Here is a 24289-nt window from a genome sequence, read left to right as displayed (position 1 = left end):
TGCATTGCCCAAACATCAAGCTCTCTTCACTCTGCTTTCAGCACTCACCGATAAGGCATGCCAGTCTCAAACGCAACACTATCTTCTCTGGCTCGTCCACACAGCTTCAAGTACCAGTTGGTCTCCATCTCCCTGATAAGAAAGGCTTTCCTGGCCCGCAGCAGCACCCCCTGCCGGTACTGCGTGTGGCTGTCGCGGGCATTCTCCTGGGAATTACGATGCCCACGTTGCCCTGCCAGAGAAGCAGCTGATTGTCTGCGGTGCCTGGAGGCCTCCTCGGGGCCCCCGCGGCCCACCGAACCACTGCGAGCAGCAAACATGGCCGACAGGGGCCCTTGCTCCTTCTTCTACACGAAATCACAGAATCACTCAAAACAACACGGAGACTTGACAATAGTCAGTAAATCATCTTGCTATGCTTTTGTCTGGTCGGCTTTTCCTTCTCTTTCTGTGTATGTGTGTGTGTGTGTTTGTGTGTGTGTGATCTTCTTCTCCAGCCTCTCTTATAACCTCCCTCTGCGTGCTGAGGATGAAACCAGATCTGGCTAAGCTCTTGGGTCCGACTGCAGGGTTGGGTTGGGTGTGGATGAAGATAAAAGTCACTAGACTTGGGTGTAAGTAGAATTAAGTAAAGGTCATATAAATCAGAAGGTTTAATGGCTATTGTTCAATTTCTTGTTATTTTTACAGTTAACAAAATAATCACTTGATAAAATTTTGACATTCACTGGATTTCAATCAATTTATCAATCAATATTTATTTGATTGTTTAATTAAATGAGCCATATATATAGTATATATATATATATATATATATATATATATATATATATATATATATATATATATATATATATATTACAACAATTAATACTGAACATAACGTTTGTGTTCCCTGGAGGGGAAAATTTTAAGGTACGATTCATGCTATTAACAAACCATTTTGTTTAAAAAGCTCAATAAAATGTCATAGTACCACTCATATTGGTCAAACTTTTAGAACCATTACAATTTTTTTCATGTTCTTTTAAATAAGTTAGCTGCACACAAATGTTGCATTCATATGAGAAAAAGTAATACAGTGATTTTCTTCTGAGTTTCAAATAACTGTTTTTAATGTGAATATGGCTATATAACTCCAGTCGTCATGATAAAAAGAACAAATAAGTATATTAGAATGAATTTTGGAGTATCCTGTGACACTAAACTCATGCCGTCAAATAAATTAATGCAATTTTTTAAATCAATTTAAATATAAATGTTATTTTTTTATTCATTTTTGTAATACACTATAAAAAACCCAACATGGGTGTTTTGTAACCCAACATTGGTCAAAATGGTGAAACGCAACCAATGGGTTGAAAAATGTGATTTAGATTAAACTAAAAAAAATAAAAACTTTGGGTTAGTTCATATTTGACCGACTGTAACTTTGAGTTTAGTGTCGTCTGTTATTTTTAGCTAAAATGCAAATTTTTTATCAGGCTGTTGTGTGTAGTTTCTGTAATAATCACTCTTAAGGAAAAGACTAAATAGCTAAACATAAACTGTAGATTGAACTAAAAAAAAATAACCAAACTTTGGGTTTAGTTTATATTTGATGTAGCTTTGTGTTATGGCAACCCAGCATATTTTAGAGTGAAACACATGAAGAGTTCAGACTAAAAACTTAAGTTTCTAAGTGTCATGTAAAATCGTTCAAAATGAATAGTTTAGATGCGAAAACCTCTAAATGCCATCTGAAATCAAAAATGCACATTTTTATCAGGCTTTTGTGTGTAGTTTCAGTAATAGTGACTCTTAATGCAAAGAATAGGTTATTTTTATTAGCTTTAAATAAAATACCTGAACATAAACATGCGAGGCTAAGAAAAAACGCAAATTTTAGAGGAAAATTTCAGACAGCTTTTGGTGGTTTTTGCATCTGAACTCTTCAAATGTCATCTAAATTGAGATGTTTTTCTTCAATTTCATTGCAAAGACTAGGTTCTTGACATCATATTCAAGGTGAAATTAAGAAACAAACACAGGAGGCTATAAAAATGCTAATTTTAAAAGAAAATGTCTGATGGCACTTTTTGTTTTTGCATCTAAACTCTTTACATCATAATCTTAATGCCTTCTTTGTATTTTAAGTAAATAAACACAACCTACATGAGCATTACACACTTCCTCCCAACCTTATAAATGGCAGTGCATCTATAATATATATCCCCAATAAAATTGTCCATTTAAATAGTGTAACCTGCCTCTGACAGGCAAGTAGCAAATATGGTGCGCTGAATGAGTCAGCAAAAAAAATAAAAAATGCAAAGAGAGAGAGAGGCTTTAATATATACCAGAAAAGTGTCTTCTTTCTACACTGACACAAAAGAATGTTGTGATGATCAAGTCAAGTGAAGATCTACTTTCACAGGTCGCCATACAGTGGCTCTCAAAATCATCTCTCGCTGTGTGCCTGCAGATGCTTTGATGAAGCTCACTGAGCTGATACTCACCAACATAACAGAGCCCTGTGTCAACAACTCAATAGTGCTTTATATTGAAACACAGGTGTAATAGTCTTTTGGTCTATGCAAAATGTGAGTTTTACTGCTAGGTGTGCACTTTAACTGGCCACAGTGATGATGATTCTTAAGTGTAGCATATGTAGTTGAAGGCAAAATTATTAACCTTCCTGTTAATAACTAATTTATTTTTTCTTTGCCATGATATGAGTACATAATCTTTTACTAGCTATTTTGCAAGATACTTTTCAGCTTAAACGGTCAATTAAGGGCATAATTAGGTTAACAAGGCAAGTTAGGTTAATTAGGCAAGTCATTAGGCAACAGTGGTTTGTTCTGAAGTCAATCAAAAATAAAAGAAAGGAAAAAGTAAGGGGGATAATAACTTTAAATATTTTCAAATATATTTATTAATTAGTTTATTTATTTATTAGCTTTTATTCCAGCCCAACTAAAATAAATAAGACTTTCTCCAGTAGAAAAAAAAAGAAAATACTGTGAAAATTGTCAACATGGGAAATGTTTGAAAAAGAATTAAAATTGCATAGGGCTAATAACGTTGCCTTCAAATATGTAAGCTTCGTAATACATGTCTAAGAATGCTGTGGCATACTACCCATTCACTTTCATACACACAAACATACACTCACACCTGAACATTTGTTTTCTAAACCAACAAACCAAGGAAGATCATTAGCATGTTTTTAAATGCTTATCTTAAAACGATATAAAAAATAGAAAGTGCTTTTAGCTTGTTTTATGTAATGAGGTAATAGATAAAGTAATCTCATGCTTACCTCAAAGGTCAAGTCAAATATGGAAATTTGCAAATTACTTGCTGGCTTTCCATGACACAAAATCAGCATAAAATTAATCCTTCCTCTGAATGTCAGCAAAAAACAAAAAAAAAAAAGTTTAATGTTGTTCAAATATCTTCTCAGCTATTTCAGAGTAGAAACCCTATTTCACGCTTGAGTAGAAAAGTTTGAAAGCAACCTAAAATTCTCTCACCTGAAAGTTACAGAAAAGGACGTCCAAAGACAGGCTGTCTTAATCTATTTCAGTGCCAGTAGGCACAAAACAGCTGTGATCGATGTTCTCCGGGTCCATCAAAGCTCCTGTCAGAGGTGTGCCAACATGATCTCACATTCAAGAAGAAAAACACCAGCGATAACAAAACTGACTGCTCAGATGTGAGTGTGTGACGTATGCTTATCACAACCACAAATATAATGTTGACGTATGTTATTTGCTAAAAAGATACAGTATCATCTTGCTACTGTTCATTAGCAACAATCGCTTAAGAATTAATGCGTAATCAAATATGAATTTTAGAGAAACTCAATGCCGATATTCTCTGCACCCACCGGGCCTCGACCTCACAGGTCACATTTCCAAAGATGACTATTCTAAAGCTTAATAATTGATGCGGGTAATGTCTATCTGGTCTGGCTGATGATCGAGGTTAAAAGTATATGCGTGTGGGTTTTTGGTTTGGGTAAAGTGGTTTGTGAGATGGAAAGTGAGAGCTAGCTGGAGGAGAAGCTGGAGAAACCAGAACCGCTCTGAGTGGACCTTGGATGTGACGTGGAAGAGAAACCGGAGCACCAGTAGGTCAGTCTTTGGCCCAATGACAAAGGTTAGAAGACTGTCCTTCATGTCTAAAGCATAGCACACTCATTTCATGCAGGCCAGTGTGAAATAATATGCTGAAAATGTAAGACAAACCCATTCTGCAAAAAAAAAAAATAATAAATAAATATATATATATATATATATATATATATATATATATATATATATTTATTAATAAATATAATGTATTAGCGCTGTCAAAATTAACGCGTTAACGCATGCGATTAATTTGAAATAATTAACACGTAAAAAAAATGTAACGCAATTAACACCGATTTTTTTTTTTTCTGTTGTGGCCAGGGGCAGACGCCGGGCAGTTTCCCACTGTTTGTACGTACTTGTTGGGCTTGCAAAATTACGTTATATGTGCTAATTATTTACACTGTAAAAATATTCTGTCAATGAGCACGTTTCAAATTTTAAAGTTTTAAAGTTCATTTACACCTTTTATGGGAGATTTATCTCTGCTCTGTCCACTTTTGATGTAAAAAAAAAAATTAATCTCTGTAGTTTTAACCAAGTGACATTAATTAAGATTTTAGTAGTTTAAGACAAGATGATGTTTAAGAAATAATATATGGAGAGCTAAGTTTGTAAAAAAACTGAAAACATACTGGTAACTTATTACTAGGTTTTTGTAACGTAATATACAACAACCACCCAAACAATATATCACTTTAACCTATTAAAAATGTCAATAAAGAAAATATTTTAAGGGAAAGATCAAGGTCCCACAGTGTAATTCAAAAGCCTAAAGAAGTGGATTTTTTAAAATATATATTTACAGTCCTGTCTTTATGACAAATACAAAAAAGTCAGTTATGGAGGTTAAATTCATATATATTTTCCAAAGATATATAATTTAAAAAATATTAAATATCAATTTCTGTTCAATATGTTTATCACATATTTAAATAATATTTTAAAATACACCATCATACATTATATTACCATGTGAAAGACATTCACACACAGAAACACAGCTATATACAGGACAGAGGTGAAAGTATTTATGAGCATTTGAGCTCCTCATTTCAGGCAAGGTAACTAAACTCCTCCTTTGCTGGTGACCATTACGTCTCTGTACGTCCATCAGCAGGGGTCACGACCTGCACCCGGTCCTGCAGAGCGACAGTTGCTGTCCCATAGTTTAAATACTGCGACAAAGCCTGTTCCTATGACAGCAAACATCCTTATACACAGACACACACATGCAAACAAAAACCAAACAGTCACTCTGTAGACTACTTCTAAAAATGAATGTGGCCCTAGAGACAGATCTATTAAAACAAAAAAAAAGTGTACAGCTCAATTCTACATCACTCATGAGGCATCAAAACCTGCCCCTGAAACTTAATGACTTAAAATGATTCAATTTCCCAGAAGAGCAGAGGAAGTGACTGACTTTACAGCCTCTAGAGAATCAGACTTAGACTAATTGAGAATTTAGGCTTCCCAATGATTCATGTGCTGTAACATTAATGTAAAAAATGTCTGTGAATTTAAATGTAAAATTACAGTAAAAATCCATAACCTGGTAACAGTATCGTTTCTTTAATATTTACAGTGAACAACCGTTAATTCACTATCCCAGATTTCCCTGCATGACACTTCGCATGACACTATGCTTTTTTTTTTTTTTTTTTTTTTGAAATTGCTATGGTTCCCCTACGGTTGGGGAACTTCAGTGCCATAGAGTGGATTGATTGAATCCACGAATGGGAGGATTCGGATCAGAAGCCGCTTGTCTGGAGAGTATTGAACGGGCTAATGAATGAAATGAATTGGCAGCGTCAGCTTGCGCAGGTGTGCTGCATCGCCAATTATCCCAGCATATAAGCACACCTGAAGCGGGCAAACGCCATGCTTTTAAGCTGAAGATCCTTTCTGAGTGAGTCGATGAGGGTTCCTCTTGCTGTTCAGCACTTCAGAGCGAACGAGTGTCTCCCGGTCCAGAGTGGGTTTTCGCGGCGGCAGACGGTCAAGCTGGGTTTCTCCCTTGCCTGCGGTTCTTTGGGTCCGGCCCTCCAGAGCGGTGCGTATTGTTGCAACTTTCCTAAAAGAGCAACACAGTCGTGCAGCACGTCCTTTTCAGGATGGCGCTCCGACTGTGCGTTTCTGGATGCGGGGGTTTCCTGGCTCTGGATGATGGACACGATCACTGCATTGCATGTTTGGGGTACCAGCATGTTAATGCAGTGCTCGCGGGCGGTTCATGTCGTCATTGCGATGCCATGACCGTTGCACAGCTAAGATCGCGGCTAACTTTCGTAAGAGAGCGAGCCACCCCAGTTGCCTCCTGTTCTAAAAAAGCAGCGGGCGCTCGAGCAGATCTGAGGGTTCCAGTGGGAGATAATCCGCCGCCCACAGGCTCGCGGACCTCTCGCTCCTCACGTCGCTTCATCCAAGCTTCGGGTAGTGGGAGTGATCCGTCTAACCAGATGGTAGCTCTCACGCTCGCTGACACCGGAGATCAGATGTCCTCCGCGGCATCGGAGGGTGGGCTTTCACTGTCCGACGAAGATCCGGACCCGCTCGCCCCCTCCGGGCAGGTGAGCGCCGTCAAATCGGATCCTGAAGTGGACATGTTAGCCGTGCTTTCCTGGGCTGCTTCGGCTGTGGGGTTGGAGCTGGTTCATCCCCCAGCTCCGCGGCCGGACCGAATAGATGGGTGCTACGTAGAGGACCAGAAGGCGAAGCCTTCGAAGCCTCTCGTCCCCCTTTCTCTGCCCGTACTGCGTGTCCCTCCGCCCTCACCGCCCTTGACAGCGGAGCTGCCAGGGGGTATGAGGCGATCCTGTTAGTGGAGCGCGCTACCAAGCGCAGGCGCTGGCCGAGCTGCACGAGGGCGGGTCTAACCCAGGCTTATTACATGAGCTGCGCACCGTGACCGACTATGCTCTTTGGACTACTAAGTCCGTCGCGTGTGCGCTGGGAAGGACGATGTCCACACTTGTGGTTAAGGAACGCAACCTCTGGCTAAACCTGGCCGATATGCGCGATGTTGACAAAGTTCGCTTTCTTAAATCGCCCATATCCCAGGCTGGCCTGTTTGGCGACACCGTGAATTCACCCAGGAATTCAAGGCGGTGAAAGAGCAGTCGGATGCGATGGGCAATGTCATCTATCGGTGTGGCCATAAGCTCGCTCCGCCCGCCAAGCCATCCACCTCCTCTGCTCCTCGCCGAGGGCGCCCGCCGAGGGCGCAGCGTACACCTCGAAAGCAGGCAGCCCCTTCTGCCCAGGGCGCCGTTAAGTCCGGCAAACGGACCGCTAAGCGTCCCTGAGACAGGCCATCCGGAGAAGAGGAAACTTGCTCTTTCCCCGCTGGAGGGGGGGCCCCGATTACAACGGTACTTTTCAGTGCCACCAATCAAACATCAATCAAAGAGCACTTTTCCCCTTCCCCGGATGTGACAGCACGAATTCTGCCAGTCCGGGACGCGCTGCCTTCCGGCTCGCAGATTCTACATGCTTCGCCAGTGGCTCAAGAGCGCTGGGGGGACGGTCTCCCTTCCCTCAGCCCTCCAGCCCCCTCTCCGGAGTCAGGGTCCGGAGCCAGAGCGAATCGCTCTCTTCGGATCAGCACACCCACTCCACGCTGCCCCACCGCTGGTACGTAAGCGATTGTAGCGATGACTCCATTAGCGACGGCTCTGCCTGCCTGGTTAGCGCGGGCCACCCCCTCGGGGTGGCTCATACGCACAATCAGACTCGGTTACGCGATTCAGTTCGCGAAACGGCCCCCCAAGTTCACGGGCGTGTATTTCTCCAGGGTCAACCCCCTGTCCGCCCCTGTCTTGCGAGAGGAGATTGCTGTCCTCCTGGCAAAGGGTGCAATCAAGCCAGTTCCTCCAGCCGAGATGGAGAGTGGGTTTTACAGCCCATACTCCATCGTACCCAAAAAGAGTGGTGGGTCATGACCAATCCTAGATCTGCGCATTTTAAACCGCTGTCTGCTCAAGCTGCCGTTCAGAATGCTCACGCAGAGGCGCATTCTCCAATGCGTTCGTCCTCGGGATTGGTTTGCAGCCATAGACCTGAAGGACGCGTATTTCCATGTCTCCATTCTTCCACGCCACCGCCAATTTCTGCGGTTTGCGTTCGAGGGTCGAGCGTGGCAGTACAAGGTCCTCCCCTTCGGGCTCTCTCTGTCTCCGCGGGTCTTCACCAAACTCGCGGAGGGTGCCTCAGCGCCCCTTCGGCTCGCGGGCATCCGCATACTCAATTATCTCGACGACTGGCTGATTTTAGCCCACTCACAGGAGCAATTGATTGTGCACAGGGACAAGGTGCTTGGGCATCTCCGCCTATTGGGGCTTCAGGTCAACCGAGAAAAGAGCAAACTCGCCCCCGTGCAGAGGATCTCTTTTCTCGGGATGGAGCTGGACTTGATCACCATGGTAGCGCACCTCTCCGAGGAACGCACTCGCCTGTTGCTGAACTGTCTGAGGGAGCTCGACAGCAAACTAGTGGTCCCACTGAAGTTCTTTCAGAGGCTCCTGGGGCATATGGCATCCGTCATGCCGCTTGGATTGCTCCATATGAGACCACTTCAGCACTGGCTTCACGATCGGGTCCCAAGACGCGCATGGCACGCGGGCACATACCGGGTCTCTGTTACTGCGCTGTGTCGCCGCGCCCTCAGCCCTTGGAACCACCCCTCGTTTCTACAGGCCGGTGTGTCTCTAGGACAGGCGTCCAGCCATGTTGTTGTTTCAACAGATGCTTCCAACACGGGGTGGGGGGCAATGTGTCGCGAGCATGCGGCTGCGGGCCTGTGGAAGGGTGCCCAGTTGCATTGGCATATCAATCGCCTAGAGCTGTTGGCAGTGTTCCTCGCTCTCCACCGCTTTTTACCGGTGCTGGAGCGGCAACACGTGCTGGTCAGAACGGACAGTACGGCCGCGGCGGCGTATATCAACCGCATGGGGGGTATGCACTCTCGCCGCATGTCTCAGCTCGCCCGCCGTCTGCTCCTCTGGAGTCACCTGCGGCTGAAATCGCTGTGCGCCATTCACGTTCCAGGCACGCTCAATCGTGCAGCCGATGCGCTCTCACGACAGCTGTTACGCCCTGGAGAATGGAGACTCCACCCCGAGTCCGTTCAGCTGATATGGGCGCGATTCGGGGAGGCCCAGATCAATCTGTTTGCTTCCCCCGAGAACGCTCATTGCCAGTTGTTTTTTTCCCTGACCGAGGGCTCTCTCGGCACGGATGCACTGGCCCACAGCTGGCCTCGGGGCATGCGCAAGTATGCGTTTCCCCCAGTGAGCCTGCTCGCGCAGTTACTGTGCAAGGTCAGGGAGGACGAGGAACAGGTTCTGCTAGTTGCGCCCCTTTGGCCCAACCGGACCTGGATATCAGAGCTCTCACTCCTCGCGACAGCCCTCCCCTGGCGGATCCCTTTGAGAGAGGACCTACTCTCTCAGGGACAGGGCACCATCTGGCACCCTCGCCCTGATCTTTGGAACCTCCACGTGTGGTCCTTAGACGCGAGGAAGACTTGGGTAACCTACCGAGTGCGGTGGTTAATACCATCACTCAGGCTAGAGCCCCCTCCACGAGGCGTGCCTACACCCTGAAGTTGAGTCTATTCACTGAATGGTGCGTCTCTCGCAGAGAAGACCCCCGAAACTGCCAGATTAGTGTTGTGCTCTCTTTCCTTCAAGAGAAGTTGGACAGCAGGCTGTCGCCCTCCACTCTCAAGGTTTATGTGGCCGCCATCTCCGCTTATCATAACGCGGTAGCTGGCGGCACCGTGGGAAAGCATAACCTCATTATCCTGTTCCTTAGGGGTGCTAGGCGAAATAATCCATCTCGCCCCCCTCTCATGCCCTCTTGGGATCTCGCCCTCGTTCTTACGAGTTTGCGAGCAGATCCCTTTGAGCCACTCGTATCAGTATCTCTAAGATTTCTGTCCCTAAAGACAGCTCTGCTGGTTGCGTTGGCCTCCATCAAGAGGGTCGGGGACCTGGAGGCATTTTCGGTCAGTGACTCGTGCCTGGAATTCGGCCCGGATTACTCTCACGTCATCCTGAGACCCTGCCCGGGTTATGTGCCCAAGATTCCTATCACCCCCTTTAGAGATCAGGTAGTGAACCTGCAAGCGCTGCCCTCGGAGGAGGCAGACCCAGCCCTTTCTTTGCTTTGTCCAGTTCGCGCTCTGTGCATTTATGTGGACCGTACTCAGAATTTTAGATCATCTGAGCAGCTCTTTGTCTGTTATGGCGGTCGGCAGCAGGGAAGTGCCGTATCGAAACAAAGATTATCCCACTGGATTGTGGATGCCATTTCACTCGCTTATTCGAAAGTTCCCGTCAGGTGAGCCCTGCAGATTCCTCCGTGGCCCCCAGCACTGACTCAGCGGAGGAGTCACTTGCTGGCCCTCTACGTTGTAGGTCTGCCCGCTGGTCAGCCTGCGTTTTGGGTATAGGTGCCTGCTATGCGTGATCCCCACAAGGCGATCCCATATGCTTATTCCGCCACGGTTAAGTCCCCCCCCTGGGCGGACCCATGTCTTCCCTCTCCGCTAACCACTCTTTGCTATGCGTACTCGCCCTTTTTAGGGCTAGTCCATATGTAAATTCTGCCATCTATCCCCCCTTGGGTAACGGATGGCCTCCGCAGCGTCCTCCCTATCGGGATTGCACGCTTCCCAACGTACTGTTGTATTTCCTAGAGTTATCTAGATGCTCACAACTTCCCAAAAAATATATCTAAATCCGTAAGACTTCTGTTGAAGTAGGATAAATTAGGGCCAGGGACACGTTGGAGGACCGTGCCTCCCATGATTTGGGTGTCACGCTTGCTTGACTATCCCCTCATCGGGGGCGTTGGTAAGGTGCAGTCATTATGGCGCTTTCCATAGTTCTCCCATTCGTGGATTCAATCAATCCACTCTATGGCACTGAAGTTCCCCAACCGAAGGGGAACGTTCGAGGTTACAGAAGTAACCCTTCATTCCCCGAGGAGGGGAATGGAAGTGCCATACTCCGTCGCCATAATGACTGTCCCTTAGCTGTTTGAAAGTCTCTTCAGCTTAAAAGGATGGCGTTTGCTCGCTTCAGGTGTGCTTATATGCTGGGATAATTGGCGATGCAGCACACCTGCGCAAGCTTACGCTGCCAATTCATTTCATTCATTGGCCCGTTCAATACTCTCCAGACAAGCGGCTTCTGATCCGAATCCTCCCATTCGTGGATTCAATCAATCCACTCTATGGCACTTCCCTTCCCCTCCTCGGGGAACGAAGGGTTACTTCTGGAACCTCGAACGTTCTTTATAGTTTTTTTTTTTTTTTTAAGTTTAGAGTTTTACGTTACATGTGAAGTTGATACAGTTATTAGCCCTCTTGTGTTTATTTTTTCTTTTTCAAAATGTTTCCCAAATTATGTTTAACAAGCAATTTTTCCACAGTATATCCATCTTATTTGTTATATTTTGGCTAAAACAAAAAGCGGTGTTAATTTTTTCTAAACCAATTTAAGGTCAATATTATTAGCTCCTCAAGCAATATTTTTCTTCAATTGTCTACACAAAAAAAACATTGTTATACAATGAGTTGCCTAATTAACTTTATTAAGCCTTTAAAATGCATTTTAAACATTAGTGTTTTGAAAATATCTAGTTAAATTTCATGAACTGTCATCATGTGAAAGATAAAATAAATCAGTTATTAGAAATGTGTTGAAAAAAAATCTACTTTCTGTTAAATAGAAATTGGGGGATAAATCAACAGGGAGACTAATAATTTAGACTTCAGCTGTTTATTGCATTGCTAAGTCATGTGTGTAACCATGATTGTGTGTCATGGTTGTGTGAATGACACTGAGCACCTTCTCCTGTGGAAAAGATGCTTGTGATGCTTTGGTTTATCATATGACTATCATACACCTGCTTAAGGTTGTGTTATTGTTTGTGTAACGAAGCTACATTTTGTTTATGTCAGCACTTTAAAATATTGGTCTAAATTTAATGAAATATACTAAATATTGTTATATGTACACACATTTCTGTAGAGCTTCAAATATGTCCCAGGAGGCTTTTTTTTTCGCAGGTTTTTGCGAACCCACCAGAGGCCACTGTGTATGCTTTTTGAGATCTTAAAATTCTCTTACGTGCCATTTGCACTTGCTCTTCTCGCGTAAATCCACCAGAGGCCAATGTCGACTGACCTATGCTGCTCCTTGCCTAAACCAAACCAACAGTATTTTCAAAAGCAGATTGACCTGCACACCTACTTCCCTCAATTCAACCGACAGTTTTAAAAAGCAATGCAGAAAAAGAAAAGCCCTCACCTGATTTTTATCACATTTTCAGATATGACCACTTTCCTACGCTGTTATTTACTTGTTTATTTTTAGGCTTCTGTTTTTGTTTTACCCGCTTTGTGGAAGCATTCTTCGCTAGTCTCGAACCTTGCTGTCATGGTCAACTCCTGCTTCATAAGTCCGCTGACATACATGGTAAACTTTTGGACAAATAACAGCAGGAAAGATGTCCATACAGAGGTAAGCGGTCAACTGGCAAACGGGAAAAGGAACAGCATCATACCACCCCGTAGCATTCATTTTAAAGTAGGGTTGGCTGATGGCCGATAGACATCACAATTCTGAGCCAGTGTTCTGACGATCTGTACTACCTCATTAGAATATTCTACCCGGTAGCTCATATCATATCTTGTCATTGTCATATCTCCTCTAAAAAAAACGGGGTTAGCACATCATGTCAGCTTGAGAATGAACTACCACATTAAATAAAGATGTAAAAACAGGGGTAGCAGATATTGTCAACTTCAAATATCTATCAAAATTAACTACTACTCTAGTAAACAATGTAGAAGAAGGCGTAGCAGCTTCAAATGTCTATCAGAGTAAACTACTGCATTATTTTTTATTTCATTAGTTTTATATTTAAGTTGTTTATTAGAGTGGTAGTTAATTCCGATTGACATTTGAAGCTGACAAAATGTGCTGCCCCTGTTTTTACACCCTTTCTTAATGTGGTAGTTCATACTGATAAGACATTTAAAGCTAACAAAATGTGCTATCCCAGTATTTATTTATTTTTTTTATATATAACCGATTAAGCTAATGGTAGCACATTCTGAGGAGGTGGCACAGATTGTCAGAATACCGGCATCACAATTGTTGACTCGGAGAACTTGCATTAAACTGATAGAGAAGCAGGGTTCAAACTAATCAGTGTTTAATAACAGCGGGCACAGAAGACACACAGCAGCTTCACTTGGTATCGACGCACATACATACTGAATGACTGCGTGGCAGAGTGAGAGCGAGGTAGAGGGGGAGGAGCTACACAGAACAATACAGATCCCATATACGCAGTCATAAGGATCAATGCACTACATCCCCTTTTCTAAGCATACATATAACACTTTGAGTTTCAAATGCATTTACATCAGAATTCTATTCAAACTGACATAAATTCACTATGCAATGGAATGTGCACCTTATCGAACAAGTATACCTACTTAAAACATTGGGAATAACTGTAATGAACATTTGTGCATTGTGATAAATAAACTGTGAAACATATTGCACGTTAAACTGACATTGTTGATTAATGTAACAATGAAAAATAATGAATGTACAGTTTATGTGTACTTTGGTGTATAGCGCTTCAGTCTTTGTATTTTGAGTTTGGGCGTACGGTGCGTCCTGACCGTGTCACATAAGGACAGGTTCTCGTTTGTGTGTGTGTTTGAGAAGTTAGTTGACCTGTAGTGGTTTGAGTGTGTGCGACAGGTATCTTTGGGAGTGTAACTTCGCTCTTGGTTGGATCTCCAGGTAGTTGGTATCCATCATCATCATGCTGATGTGGTTCTGGCTCTTTCACAGATAGGAGATGTCTGCGGTCTCCTATATTCCTTTCCTCCAGACAGAACTATGTAAGATCTTGGTTCACAGCAGATTTCCTTCACAACTCCTTTGCGATCATATCCATGAGGGGTTTGCATTCTCACTGTTTGTCCTTTTGAGAGTGTGTTTAGTCGTTTAGATGTTTTGTCATAACTGCGTTTCTGACTCATCCTTCTTTTTTTCAGTTGTGCATGAATGTCGTTGGACGAAATGGGAGAGGGTTTCAACAAAGAACTGTGAAGTGGTAGGGTAGAACGGGTTTGTCTGGACATTAGTCTCTGAGCTGGGGAGCCTAGTTTTGAATCTCTGGGAATATTTCTCAGATTCAACAGGTTGAGATAGACGTCCGTACCATCTCTTTTTGATTTTTCCATGAGCTGTTTGGCACTACGAACAGCGCGTTCTGCTAGGCCATTTGATTGAGGATAGTTTGGACTACTGGTTGTATGAGTAAAGTCCCAGGCCAAAGCAAAATCATTAAACTCACTGCTCACAAACTGTCTACCATTATCTGTTATGAGGGTTTGAGGTGACCCATGGACAGAGAAATGTCTCCTCAGCTTTTGTATGATGCATGTTGAGGTCATGTCTCTTAACTGATCGATCTCGTACCAGCCTGAATACGAGTCAACGAGAACCAGGTATGGATGATTGTTCCATTCAAATATATCGGCTGCTACAGTTGACCATGGCAGGCTTGGAACAGTATGCAGTTTCATAGGTTCTTTTTGCTGGTGGGGTCTGGTACTATTGCAGATGGCACAGGATGTGGTGTAAGCATCAATGTCTTTTGTCATAGTTGGCCAGAAAAAAATGCCACGTGCACGTTGTTTGGTGGCTTCAGCTCCAGGGTGACCCCTGTGCACGATTTGAGTGTATTGTAAGCGTAGTGTTTCAGGTATTATCACTTTGTGTCCTTTCCACACGAGTGAGTCATCCGTGATCAATTCATGTCTGTATGGGTAAAATGGCCACAGTACTGGTGGAAGACTGTGTAGTTTGTTTGGCCATCCATGTTTAATCGTGTTTGCAAGCAACTCTAGGGTGGTATCACCTGTTGTGTGGAGTTTAAGTTCATCCAGGCGTGATGATGAGATGTTGCAAACGTTCATTACCTCAAATGTGTGTTTGTCCTATGGATGCTCATGTGCAGATGTTTGTGGGGCTCTGGGATAGAGTGTCCGCTATGTACATGTGCTTTCCTTTTTTGTACACAAGGGAGATGTTGTACCGTTGGAGCTGTAAAAGCATTCTTTGGAGTCTGGCAGGAGTGCTGTGGATTGGACGTTTGGTGATTGTCAACAGAGGTTGGTGGTCAGTTTCAATGGTTACTGGTTTGCCATAGATGTAATCATTAAACTTGGTGCAGGCAAACACCACAGCGAGGAGTTCCTTTTCAATTTGCGCATAGCGCTGTTCAGTATCTGTGAGAACCCGTGAAGCATAAGCTATGGGCTTGTTGTCTTGTAGACACGCTGCCCCTAGACCAAATTGCGATGAGTCGCATGTTAAGGTAACAGGGTTGTCAACGTTGTAATATGACAAAACAGGAGGGCATGTGAGGCAGTTCTTTAGGGTGTTAAAACAATCTTGGTGCTGCTGCAACCAACACCATGTTGTGTCTTTGTGTGTCAGCTGGCGGAGGGGTGCAGATATGTCACTGAGGTTTGTGATAAATTTGCCCATGTAATTAACCATGCCAAGAAATCGCATGAGAGCAGTGGCATTAGCGGGTACTGGCATTTCTGTGATGGCTTTGATTTTGGATGGATCTGCATGTAAACCGTCGCTGCTAAAAATATGGCCTACGTAGCTCACCTCCTTCAGCCTGAATTTGCACTTTTGTGGATTGAGTCTGAGATTGACTTGTCTAGCTCGTGCAAGCACTTTCTCCAGGTTGTCATCGTGTTCCTGTATTGTGCATCCGCCGACTAGTATATCGTCAACAATCACAGCGCAAGGGTAAGAAAATTTGCTCCATTGAGCGCTGGAAAACCTCACTAGCCGAGTTAATGCCAAATGGCATTCTGAGGAATCTATATCGGCCAAATGGGGTGCTGAATGTTGTTAGCAGTGATGATTTGTGATCTAAAGATATCTGCCAAAACGAACTCATCAAGGCATCAAGGACTGAGAAAACAACAGAATTTGACATCTGTGTTGCAACTTCCTCCACTGTTCTCATTGGGTGGTGTGGTCGTTGTATTGCCATATTCAGATCTCTAGGATCTATACAGATTCGGATGCTGTTGGAGTCTTTTTTGTGAGCCGCCACCATGGAGGACACCCAGTCAGTTGGTTCTGTAACTGGTGTGATGACATTAAGATCCGTCATTCGTTGAAGTTCTTTTTTGACCTTATTCGCGACTGGAATGCGTCTTGCAGGACGAACAGCTGGGGGTACATTAGGGTCGAGCTTTATGGAGTATGTGACAGGTAGTTTACCTACTTCATCCTTGAAAAGATCATCATACTTGGTCAGAATTGTGTCTGTGAATTCATCTTGACTGTATGTGTTTAGCTGATGAACTTCTTTGTTGAGTGTTAGAAGTTTCATGCATTTGCAGTCAGACAGACCCAGTAGTGGCTGTGCAGAATTTTTGATGACATAAAACAGTAAGTCATAGGATTGGTTGGATAAACTGCATGGTAGTATAACTGTACCAAGTGTGTGTAGCTCGTTGCCACCATATGCTATCAGTTTTGCTGTGCTTGACATGCTGAGCTTTTCTTGTTTTCGTAAGTGCTGAAAGGTGTGCAAGTCCATTACATTACATTTAGCTCCCGTATCAACTTTTAGTTCTACTGATTTACCATGAACGTGCACAGTGCTGTACAGTTCACTTTTATGTGCTGCATTAGCTGTGGAATAAACATTCTCATCAGTCACTCCATCAACAAAGAATGATTCAGTTTCTTCGCTACTTGACTGGTGTGGTTCAACATTGTGGACTGTTTTTGTGAAATGTCGCTTTGTTGTGTTTGATTGTGTGGACCTGCAGCATTTTTTGAAATGGTTCCACTTTTTGCAACTATTGCACTGTTGGCCAAAGGCTGGACACTAATCTCTTTTAGCTGGGTGATCACCACCGCAGTTGTTACAGTTTCTTATGGCTGTTGGGCCTTTGCTGCTTTCTGTGTGCTTTGGTTTATAACGTTTGTTCTTTCCTGTGAATGCCTGGTGCACCGCATGGACAGTGGCAGATGTCCTTTGGAGTGTTGCTAGGTCTTTAGTGTGTTGTTCAGTTTGTTCATATATCTGACATGCTGATATGGCTTTATTTAAAGTCAGTTCTGGATCACGCAGCAGTGATTTTCTCAGGATATCACTTTGTACGCCACAGAGCAGCCTGTCACGAATAAGCTCATCCCGTAATGCTCCAAATTTGCAGCTTTTCGCTTTAATTTTCAAATCGTTAATATAGGATTCAAAAGTCTCACCAGGTCTTTGTGATCGCGTGTTGAACTTGTGTCGTTCCATTGTGATGTTTACATGGGGAGCGCAAAGCTCGTGAAACTTTCTCTTTAAACACTTAGGGTCTTCCCTGGACTCAGCTGGTATTGTAATAATACTGTCATTTTCACCGGGTACTCTCACCTCTTGTGCATAAACAAAGGACCGTTCGCATTCAATGGCTTCGGGACCCGCGAGGTTGAGCAAAATGAAAGCTTGTGTACGAGGTGATTTGTCCCCGTGAGCTGCTGCAATGAAGATATCAAACTCTTGTTCGAACATACGCCAGTTTTCAGCAATATTTTCATTGAAAACGAGAGGGTCTGGTCTTCGGAATTCCCCTGCCATTGTTGCTTTGTGCTTAGGTTTCGTTTACGTAGCTTAGCTGCTAGTTAGTTACTCACGAGTCGAGAGAAATGCGTGGAAACTTTTCCAGCGTAGACAAAACTCACTTTCGCGTGCAGTTGTACTTCTGACACCATGTTGACTCGGAGAACTTGCATTAAGCTGATAGAGAAGCAGGGTTCAAACTAATCAGTGTTTAATAACAGCGGGCACAGAAGACACACAGCAGCTTCACTTAGTATCGACGCACATACATACTGAATGACTGTGTGACAGAGTGAGAGCGAGGTAGAGGGGGAGGAGCTACACAGAACAATACAGATCCCATATACGCAGTCATAAGGATCAATGCACTACAACAATCCTTCGCCCCGCCCCCATCACAGCAGTAACTCTCTCACGAAAATTACAACTTAGTTTTAAAATGGCATTTTAGAATGAAAACGATCCACGTCCACACTGGCATTTCATCTAGCATTCCTGAAAAGCCCTCCTTCCACACTATACCGCTTAAAATGCATGTCACGTGACCACACACACATACAGGCATGCGCTGCAGCACACGCACACGTCTAAGGTTCATGCAGTCAGGGTGCTTTGAGTGCTTTTGAGCCCATCTCACTGTAGATGTTTAATGTGATATTTAATTAAACTTGTCTATTTAACAACTCTTCGGTCTTTTGAATCTATCAGGTAACACGTCACAACATCAGTACACTGCTTCAGTGTTTCGCTTTCATGCTTGTACTTAGTAATTTTAGTGAAAACCTCAGAGACTGTTGGTTGGTTCCATTTGGTTGTGCACCTTTTTTACCAACCAATTATGTCGATGCCAGTATAAGGACACAGATCACTCTGCCTATTCATGCCAGAGTCCCGCGGAAAAAATTATTGACCGGTGGTAATTTGTGTGTAACTTATGTTTATTTATTTATGATTTGGTTATGGGTAAAACAAAGACCATGCAGGTCAGGTAGTTGAAACAGTGGGGTAAAATTATTTATTCGTTATGAATTAATTAGTTGTTCTTAAATAATTTATTCATAGCTGCCTCTGACGAAGATGGCATCATCCATTGCAATGTTTCACCATTTGGCCTTTTAAAGACAAAATGCAGCCATATGTACTTCTGGCTACATAATTCACGATCTCCAGAGATGTATATACTGTAGGGCTAGGTGTTCAGAATGAAACTATGTTGAGAAAAAGTCAAATCCAATTAGTTAAATTGTATGAGATGAGAAGCAATACTAAGAGAAAAGAGACAGAGATATATAACAGAAGAGAATAAATTAAAGACTAAATTAGCAAGCAATAATGTGTATTATTAAACACTGGTCAAGACTGAATCACTTGGCAAAGGACTCGTTGTAAGATCCTGACTGTGATTTTAATGAAGTTAAGTTTTAATGAACTCTTCTAGATAATGCACTGTTCAAATGATTATTCTTCATTTTCAGCTTTCAGAGATTTATCTTTGATTTGTCTTACCTTTGAACTTGTTTTTATATAATTGACTCACTGTTTACTTACCTACAAGCAGTTCCAAATCTTTTTGAGTTACATTCATTTCAAAGAAAACTGAAACCATTGAGTTTCTAGCAGGAAAAACAAATATCATGGAAGTCAGTGGTTACATGTTGAAAGCTTTCATCAATATATCTCCTTTGGGTTCAACAGAAGAAAGAAACTTAAACTGGTTTAGAATAAGTAAAGAATGAGTAAATGATTGTAATTATTTGGGTGAACTATCCCTCTAAAGCTGCACTTAACACGCACTATATGAGTGTTGTCGTAAAATGACTGCTCTTGTTCTCCTCTTTAATACAAGACATTCACACATTGTGTCAGTGTAGGTCAAATAGGTTACTTATTCTGATATGATTCATTGAGCCAAATAATGTTGAGTGATAGCCAGGAGAGCTTCCAATGTAATTGTCTTGATCCCAAGGGCTCTCATTCAGCCAAGTGATTTTATTTCAATTGTTGAAGGAGGAGATTAAAATGGAAGGGGGGTGGGATGAAGTGAGGGGTAATGGAATGATGACTGCTTCTTATCTAAAAAGAGCCAAGGGAACAGTTTTATCTCAAGTGGATACGCAGAGCAAAAAAAAAAAAAAAAAAACAGCAGTACTCAAAATTAGTGCACATTAGAGATGGCATGAGAGAATAGAAAAAAGATAGAAGCAAGGAAAAAAGGTGCATACACAAATAACCAAAATGCTTGTCCTTCTATTCTAGAACGGCTGTTCAGTCGTACTGTATCAAAGCTTTCCTGACAATCTGGTGTCTAATTACTGCAGTGTGTCATTCTAACCAGACAGAACAGCTGTTCACAGGCTCCAGATTTTTCCACACACACTTTTAGATTCATTCTGCACCAATTCCCACCTTCACACTTGGTCCAAAATTAACACTCTCCAAGGATTTTGGTGGATTTCACAGCAGTGGCCCATAATTTCATTCATAACAGTAATAACTGTGTCATCATATGGGTTGATTTGTAAGACCTGATTATGTAACTGAACATTATTTTAATCCTTTAAGTTCACACAAAACTAGCCAATACTTGTAAGGTTTTGTTTTTTCAACTTCTCAGATCTTCCTGTTTTGAAAAATAGTGACAAGGAGCTCATTTCTATAAAGATTTTCAACCAACTTTGCGGTTAAAACCTGAACTCTGAGCTGACTTATGGTGCATTCAAGTCAAGTTGAATTAATTGAGTTAAATGTGTCACGATGGGGTCTTACACAAGCCAGGGATAGATACAAATGCAGCAAAATAATGTTTAACTAGATTCTTAAAGTTTGAGAACAAACTTTGAGGCTGGCTTGTGAAAGCCTGATGGTAATAGTTTATTTAGTTTAAAAAGTATGAAAAGATAGATAGATAGATAGATAGATAGATAGATAGATAGATAGATAGATAGATAGATAGATAGATAGATAGATAGATAGATGATGGAGGGATGGATGGATGGATGGATGGATGGATGGATGGATGGATGGACGAATGGATGGATGGATGGATGGATGGATGATGTGCTAGCATAAGTCAAACAAGCCAACCCCCGCTTCTCTACGGTGTTCTGATACTGAGATATAGCTGCTGTTATATCGTTGCTAGGTTAGTCTGTTTTGTTGCTATGGAGTGGATTGACAGCTTAGACTGATGATGTATCAAAGCTTCTTGCCAGTATGAACAGTTAAAAGCAACACCCATGTCTCTTTCACACTGCAGCATGACAAAATCAATCTGAACCTCTATAATGGCAGTCTATAGGACCGTTGCTAGGGTGCCGTATCTGGTTGTTAGGGGTGTGGCTAGAAAGTTAAAAGCTCATCAGTTATTGGTAGTTTGATAGTCTGAGTTAAATGAGCCCAGTTAGAAGTCTGTGCAACAGTCTGATGTAGAGTTGTGAGCTCACAAAGTTTGATCCAATGTAAAGTCAATGAGAGTCTTTTGCAGTGGAAGTCTATGGGACAGTTTCTAGGGTCCCAAAGGTGGTTGCTAGGGTGTGGCCAGAAAGTAAAAAGCTCATCAGTTATTGGCAGTTAGGTAGTCAGTTAAATTAGCTCAGTTAGAAGCCTGTAGGACAGTCTGATGCAGAGTTATGAGGTCACAAAGTTTTTTCCAATGATGAAGTAAATGGGATTTTTCAGACGGTCCCGGGACGTTTTTCGGAAAACCAAAAGTCGGATCAGTCGGAAAAGATATAGCAACCCGAGTCAGACCAGTTTGGAGGTCTGGTGTGAGTTTGGTGGTCATAGCTTGAAAGCTCTAAGAGGAGATAGAGCTTAATTTTTAGTCTCAGAAGAAAAATAGGATAACAATAGTCTGGCTTGCTACACAAGCCAGCCTAATAAGTAAACAAAGAAGATCCAACTAACAGGCAAGGTACAAAAACTGACAAAACAAACACAAGTGCAAAAACTAAAAGCACTAAGGTGAATCAATCAAAATTTAAACAGGAATCCAAAAACAGAGACGATACTAAAAGTGAATAAACAAACAAAACCAAACATGAGGAACTGAAGCACAAAATAAAACAGGACAGAGCAAAACAGAACAGAGCAAAATGCAAAGGCAAACTAAACACAACATAACAGGGCTTATAAGGACAGAACCAATTAGACAACAAGAAACAGCTGGAAACAAGGAGTGATCATGTGAGCAGGGGTCCGTTCTTCATACCTCGCTAAAGCGATCTAAAAAGTTCATACCAATAAATTTTCTCTTTGCACCACCAGGTGGCAGTCGTTGTACTTTCATTTCGGAGTGCAGATTGCAAGTTTTATTAATATATATATATAACTTAACTTGTGTGTGTATATATATATATATATATATATATATATATATATATATATATATATATATATATATATATAGTTAAAATAGTTACTATTTTCCTAAGTGTATATAACTACTACTGTAAGAAAATATAATTTGGTACATACTTTCAGTATTTTCTTTGCATAAACTGAGCCGATCTAAACATGTTTATATGAATTGAGCCTGCTGCAGAGCAGGTTTGATCTACCAGAACTGTTGCTATGATAACAACTCTCGGATCAGCTTTGAAGAACGAAACGATCCTGGATCGTGTCAAATCAACATCCAAATCCAGCTGAGTAATCCACGTACGAAGAACAGACCCCAGGCATACAGGAAATAAAAACCAAAACAATAAGTGCCCTCAAGAGTCCACTTGAAGGCACTGCAGCAGGTGTGACAGAATTTGTATCAATGCTACCTCAAAGTTGGCATTATAAGTGGGAATCTCAAAATCATCAATTGATCAAAGTAGGAACAACACCATCTTGTGCTGACAAAAATGACTTGAAGGCATCTCACGTCATAACACGGAACATTCCAGGACTTGAATGCTGCAGCAGAGCATTTTAGAACAGCTCAACTAAGTTAGCTAAGTCAACTGAATAGGTTAACTATGAGTTCAGTGCGGGCACCGTGACTATGAAAAGTCAAGATTGATGGAGCTCTGAAGATCATGATTACTGTATTATTATGATTACTTATTTTGCTGAAAAAGTTAAATGCAGGGGAAAAAGAAATACAGCAGCAATTCATATGTGAAATGTGATCAGATAAGAGAGTTTGGCAAAAGTCATACTTGAGCCCAGTCAATCTGATTACAAGCTGTTCTCAATGGCTGATGCCTCACTGCCTGCCTCTCTGAAGCGGTTATAAACATGTGAGTTATTTAACCTTGTGACATTGAAGTGGCTGTGACTGTTAAATTGTACTTGTACTTAAAGGGCACCTATTTTACCCCTTTTACAAGTAGTAAGATAAGCCTTTGATGTGTCTCTAGAATGTGCCTGTAAAGTTTCAGCTCAAAATACCCATCAGATTTTTTAGTTTAGCCTCCAGAATATGCCCATTTTGGTGTCTGAGTACAGAGTAGCTGTTTTTGTAGCCTGTGGCTTTAAATTCACATGAGCTGCTTTTCCCCACCCACGGTTCCCATGTACAGGTCTGTTTCTCATTATGTATTACCTCGGATTAGATAAACAGCACAGTGACAGAGAGACTTGGATGAAGATAAAATACAGCTCATTAGTCAAAAATGGCAAGTTTATTTTATGTTTTTCTTTTGGAGTTTATTCCAGTTTTTCTGAAATGATGAGTCTCACACAAATTTTGTTTGTAGTACATGCACACACATACACACGTTAGCATTTACTGACACCTTGTGCCCGTGGGGATTATATCGGTTAATTGCAATGTATAAAGAATTACATTGCGACTTTACAGTTTTCATTACAAACATGCTCTGTTTTAAAGATGTTAAACTTATAACAATCACAGAGAGTTGTAACAAATATTTCTATCAGAGCTAAAAAAAAATAAAAAATTAAAAAAAAAAAAAAAAAAAGCTCTGTGGGCATATGTATACACATACTGTAGGTGCCTGTCAATCAATTCAGTGGGCAGGGAAAACCGCACTCCTATGTCTCAGGGATTTGGGTCCTATTTTACGTCAGGAAATTTAAAAAAAAAACTTGTTTATAATCACTCTATTATTATAGTGGACACACTATACATACACACAGTTCTATCCAAACAGCTTACGAAAGTTGGTACTGAGGTCCAGTTACAGTTCTCGTGTCTTTATTTTTGAGTGTGTTTAAATTCTATCATGATTCAAGAAAAGCACCAATAATAAATGAATAAAGAATTTAAACACTGCATGCATTTAAAAATGTGAGGAAATTGAAAGACACTCTAGGCTTTGAATTTGGTCTTTAAAAAACAAACAATACAAACTGTTGTTGTTGATTATTGTAACAAGGAGCCTGACACAGAGGGATCCATTTGCAGTATATTTATTACACACAGTTCAATCACAATCATACAATACGCACTTACGTGCGAACTCATATCAACAGCATTCATTATGGGTCTTAGGGCTGGTGGCTGGCAGTCACAGAGTTATAGG

General features: G+C 42.0%; 1 protein-coding gene across 4 annotated transcripts in view; it reads right to left on the bottom strand.

Moving 5' to 3' along the window:
• Positions 1-24289, bottom strand: part of kcnab1a (potassium voltage-gated channel subfamily A regulatory beta subunit 1a) — a 295057-nt gene that overhangs the window by 255094 nt on the left and 15674 nt on the right. For 2 of the 4 annotated variants that reach the window (XR_015514301.1, XM_087291981.1), the window contains exon 1: positions 49-567. The exons of 1 other annotated variant lie outside the window; for it this stretch is intronic. Coding sequence is in view for 1 of the 3 variants with exons in the window: in XM_087291981.1 (XP_087148107.1) it covers positions 49-320 (272 nt within the window). In the remaining 2 variants the exon portion in view is untranslated. Of the gene's footprint in view, positions 1-48; positions 568-3304; positions 3390-3518; positions 4013-24289 lie in introns of those variants that run through there. One more of the 4 variants, XM_087291983.1, reaches the window with a different exon arrangement.

The sequence above is a fragment of the Danio rerio genome, chromosome 18 (assembly GCF_052040795.2).
Source record: "Danio rerio strain M-AB ecotype USA chromosome 18, GRCz13ab, whole genome shotgun sequence".
NCBI lineage: Eukaryota > Metazoa > Chordata > Actinopteri > Cypriniformes > Danionidae > Danio > Danio rerio.
The sequence above is the reverse complement of the archived record's forward strand: the minus strand, read 5'-3'. Positions and strand labels throughout refer to the sequence as shown.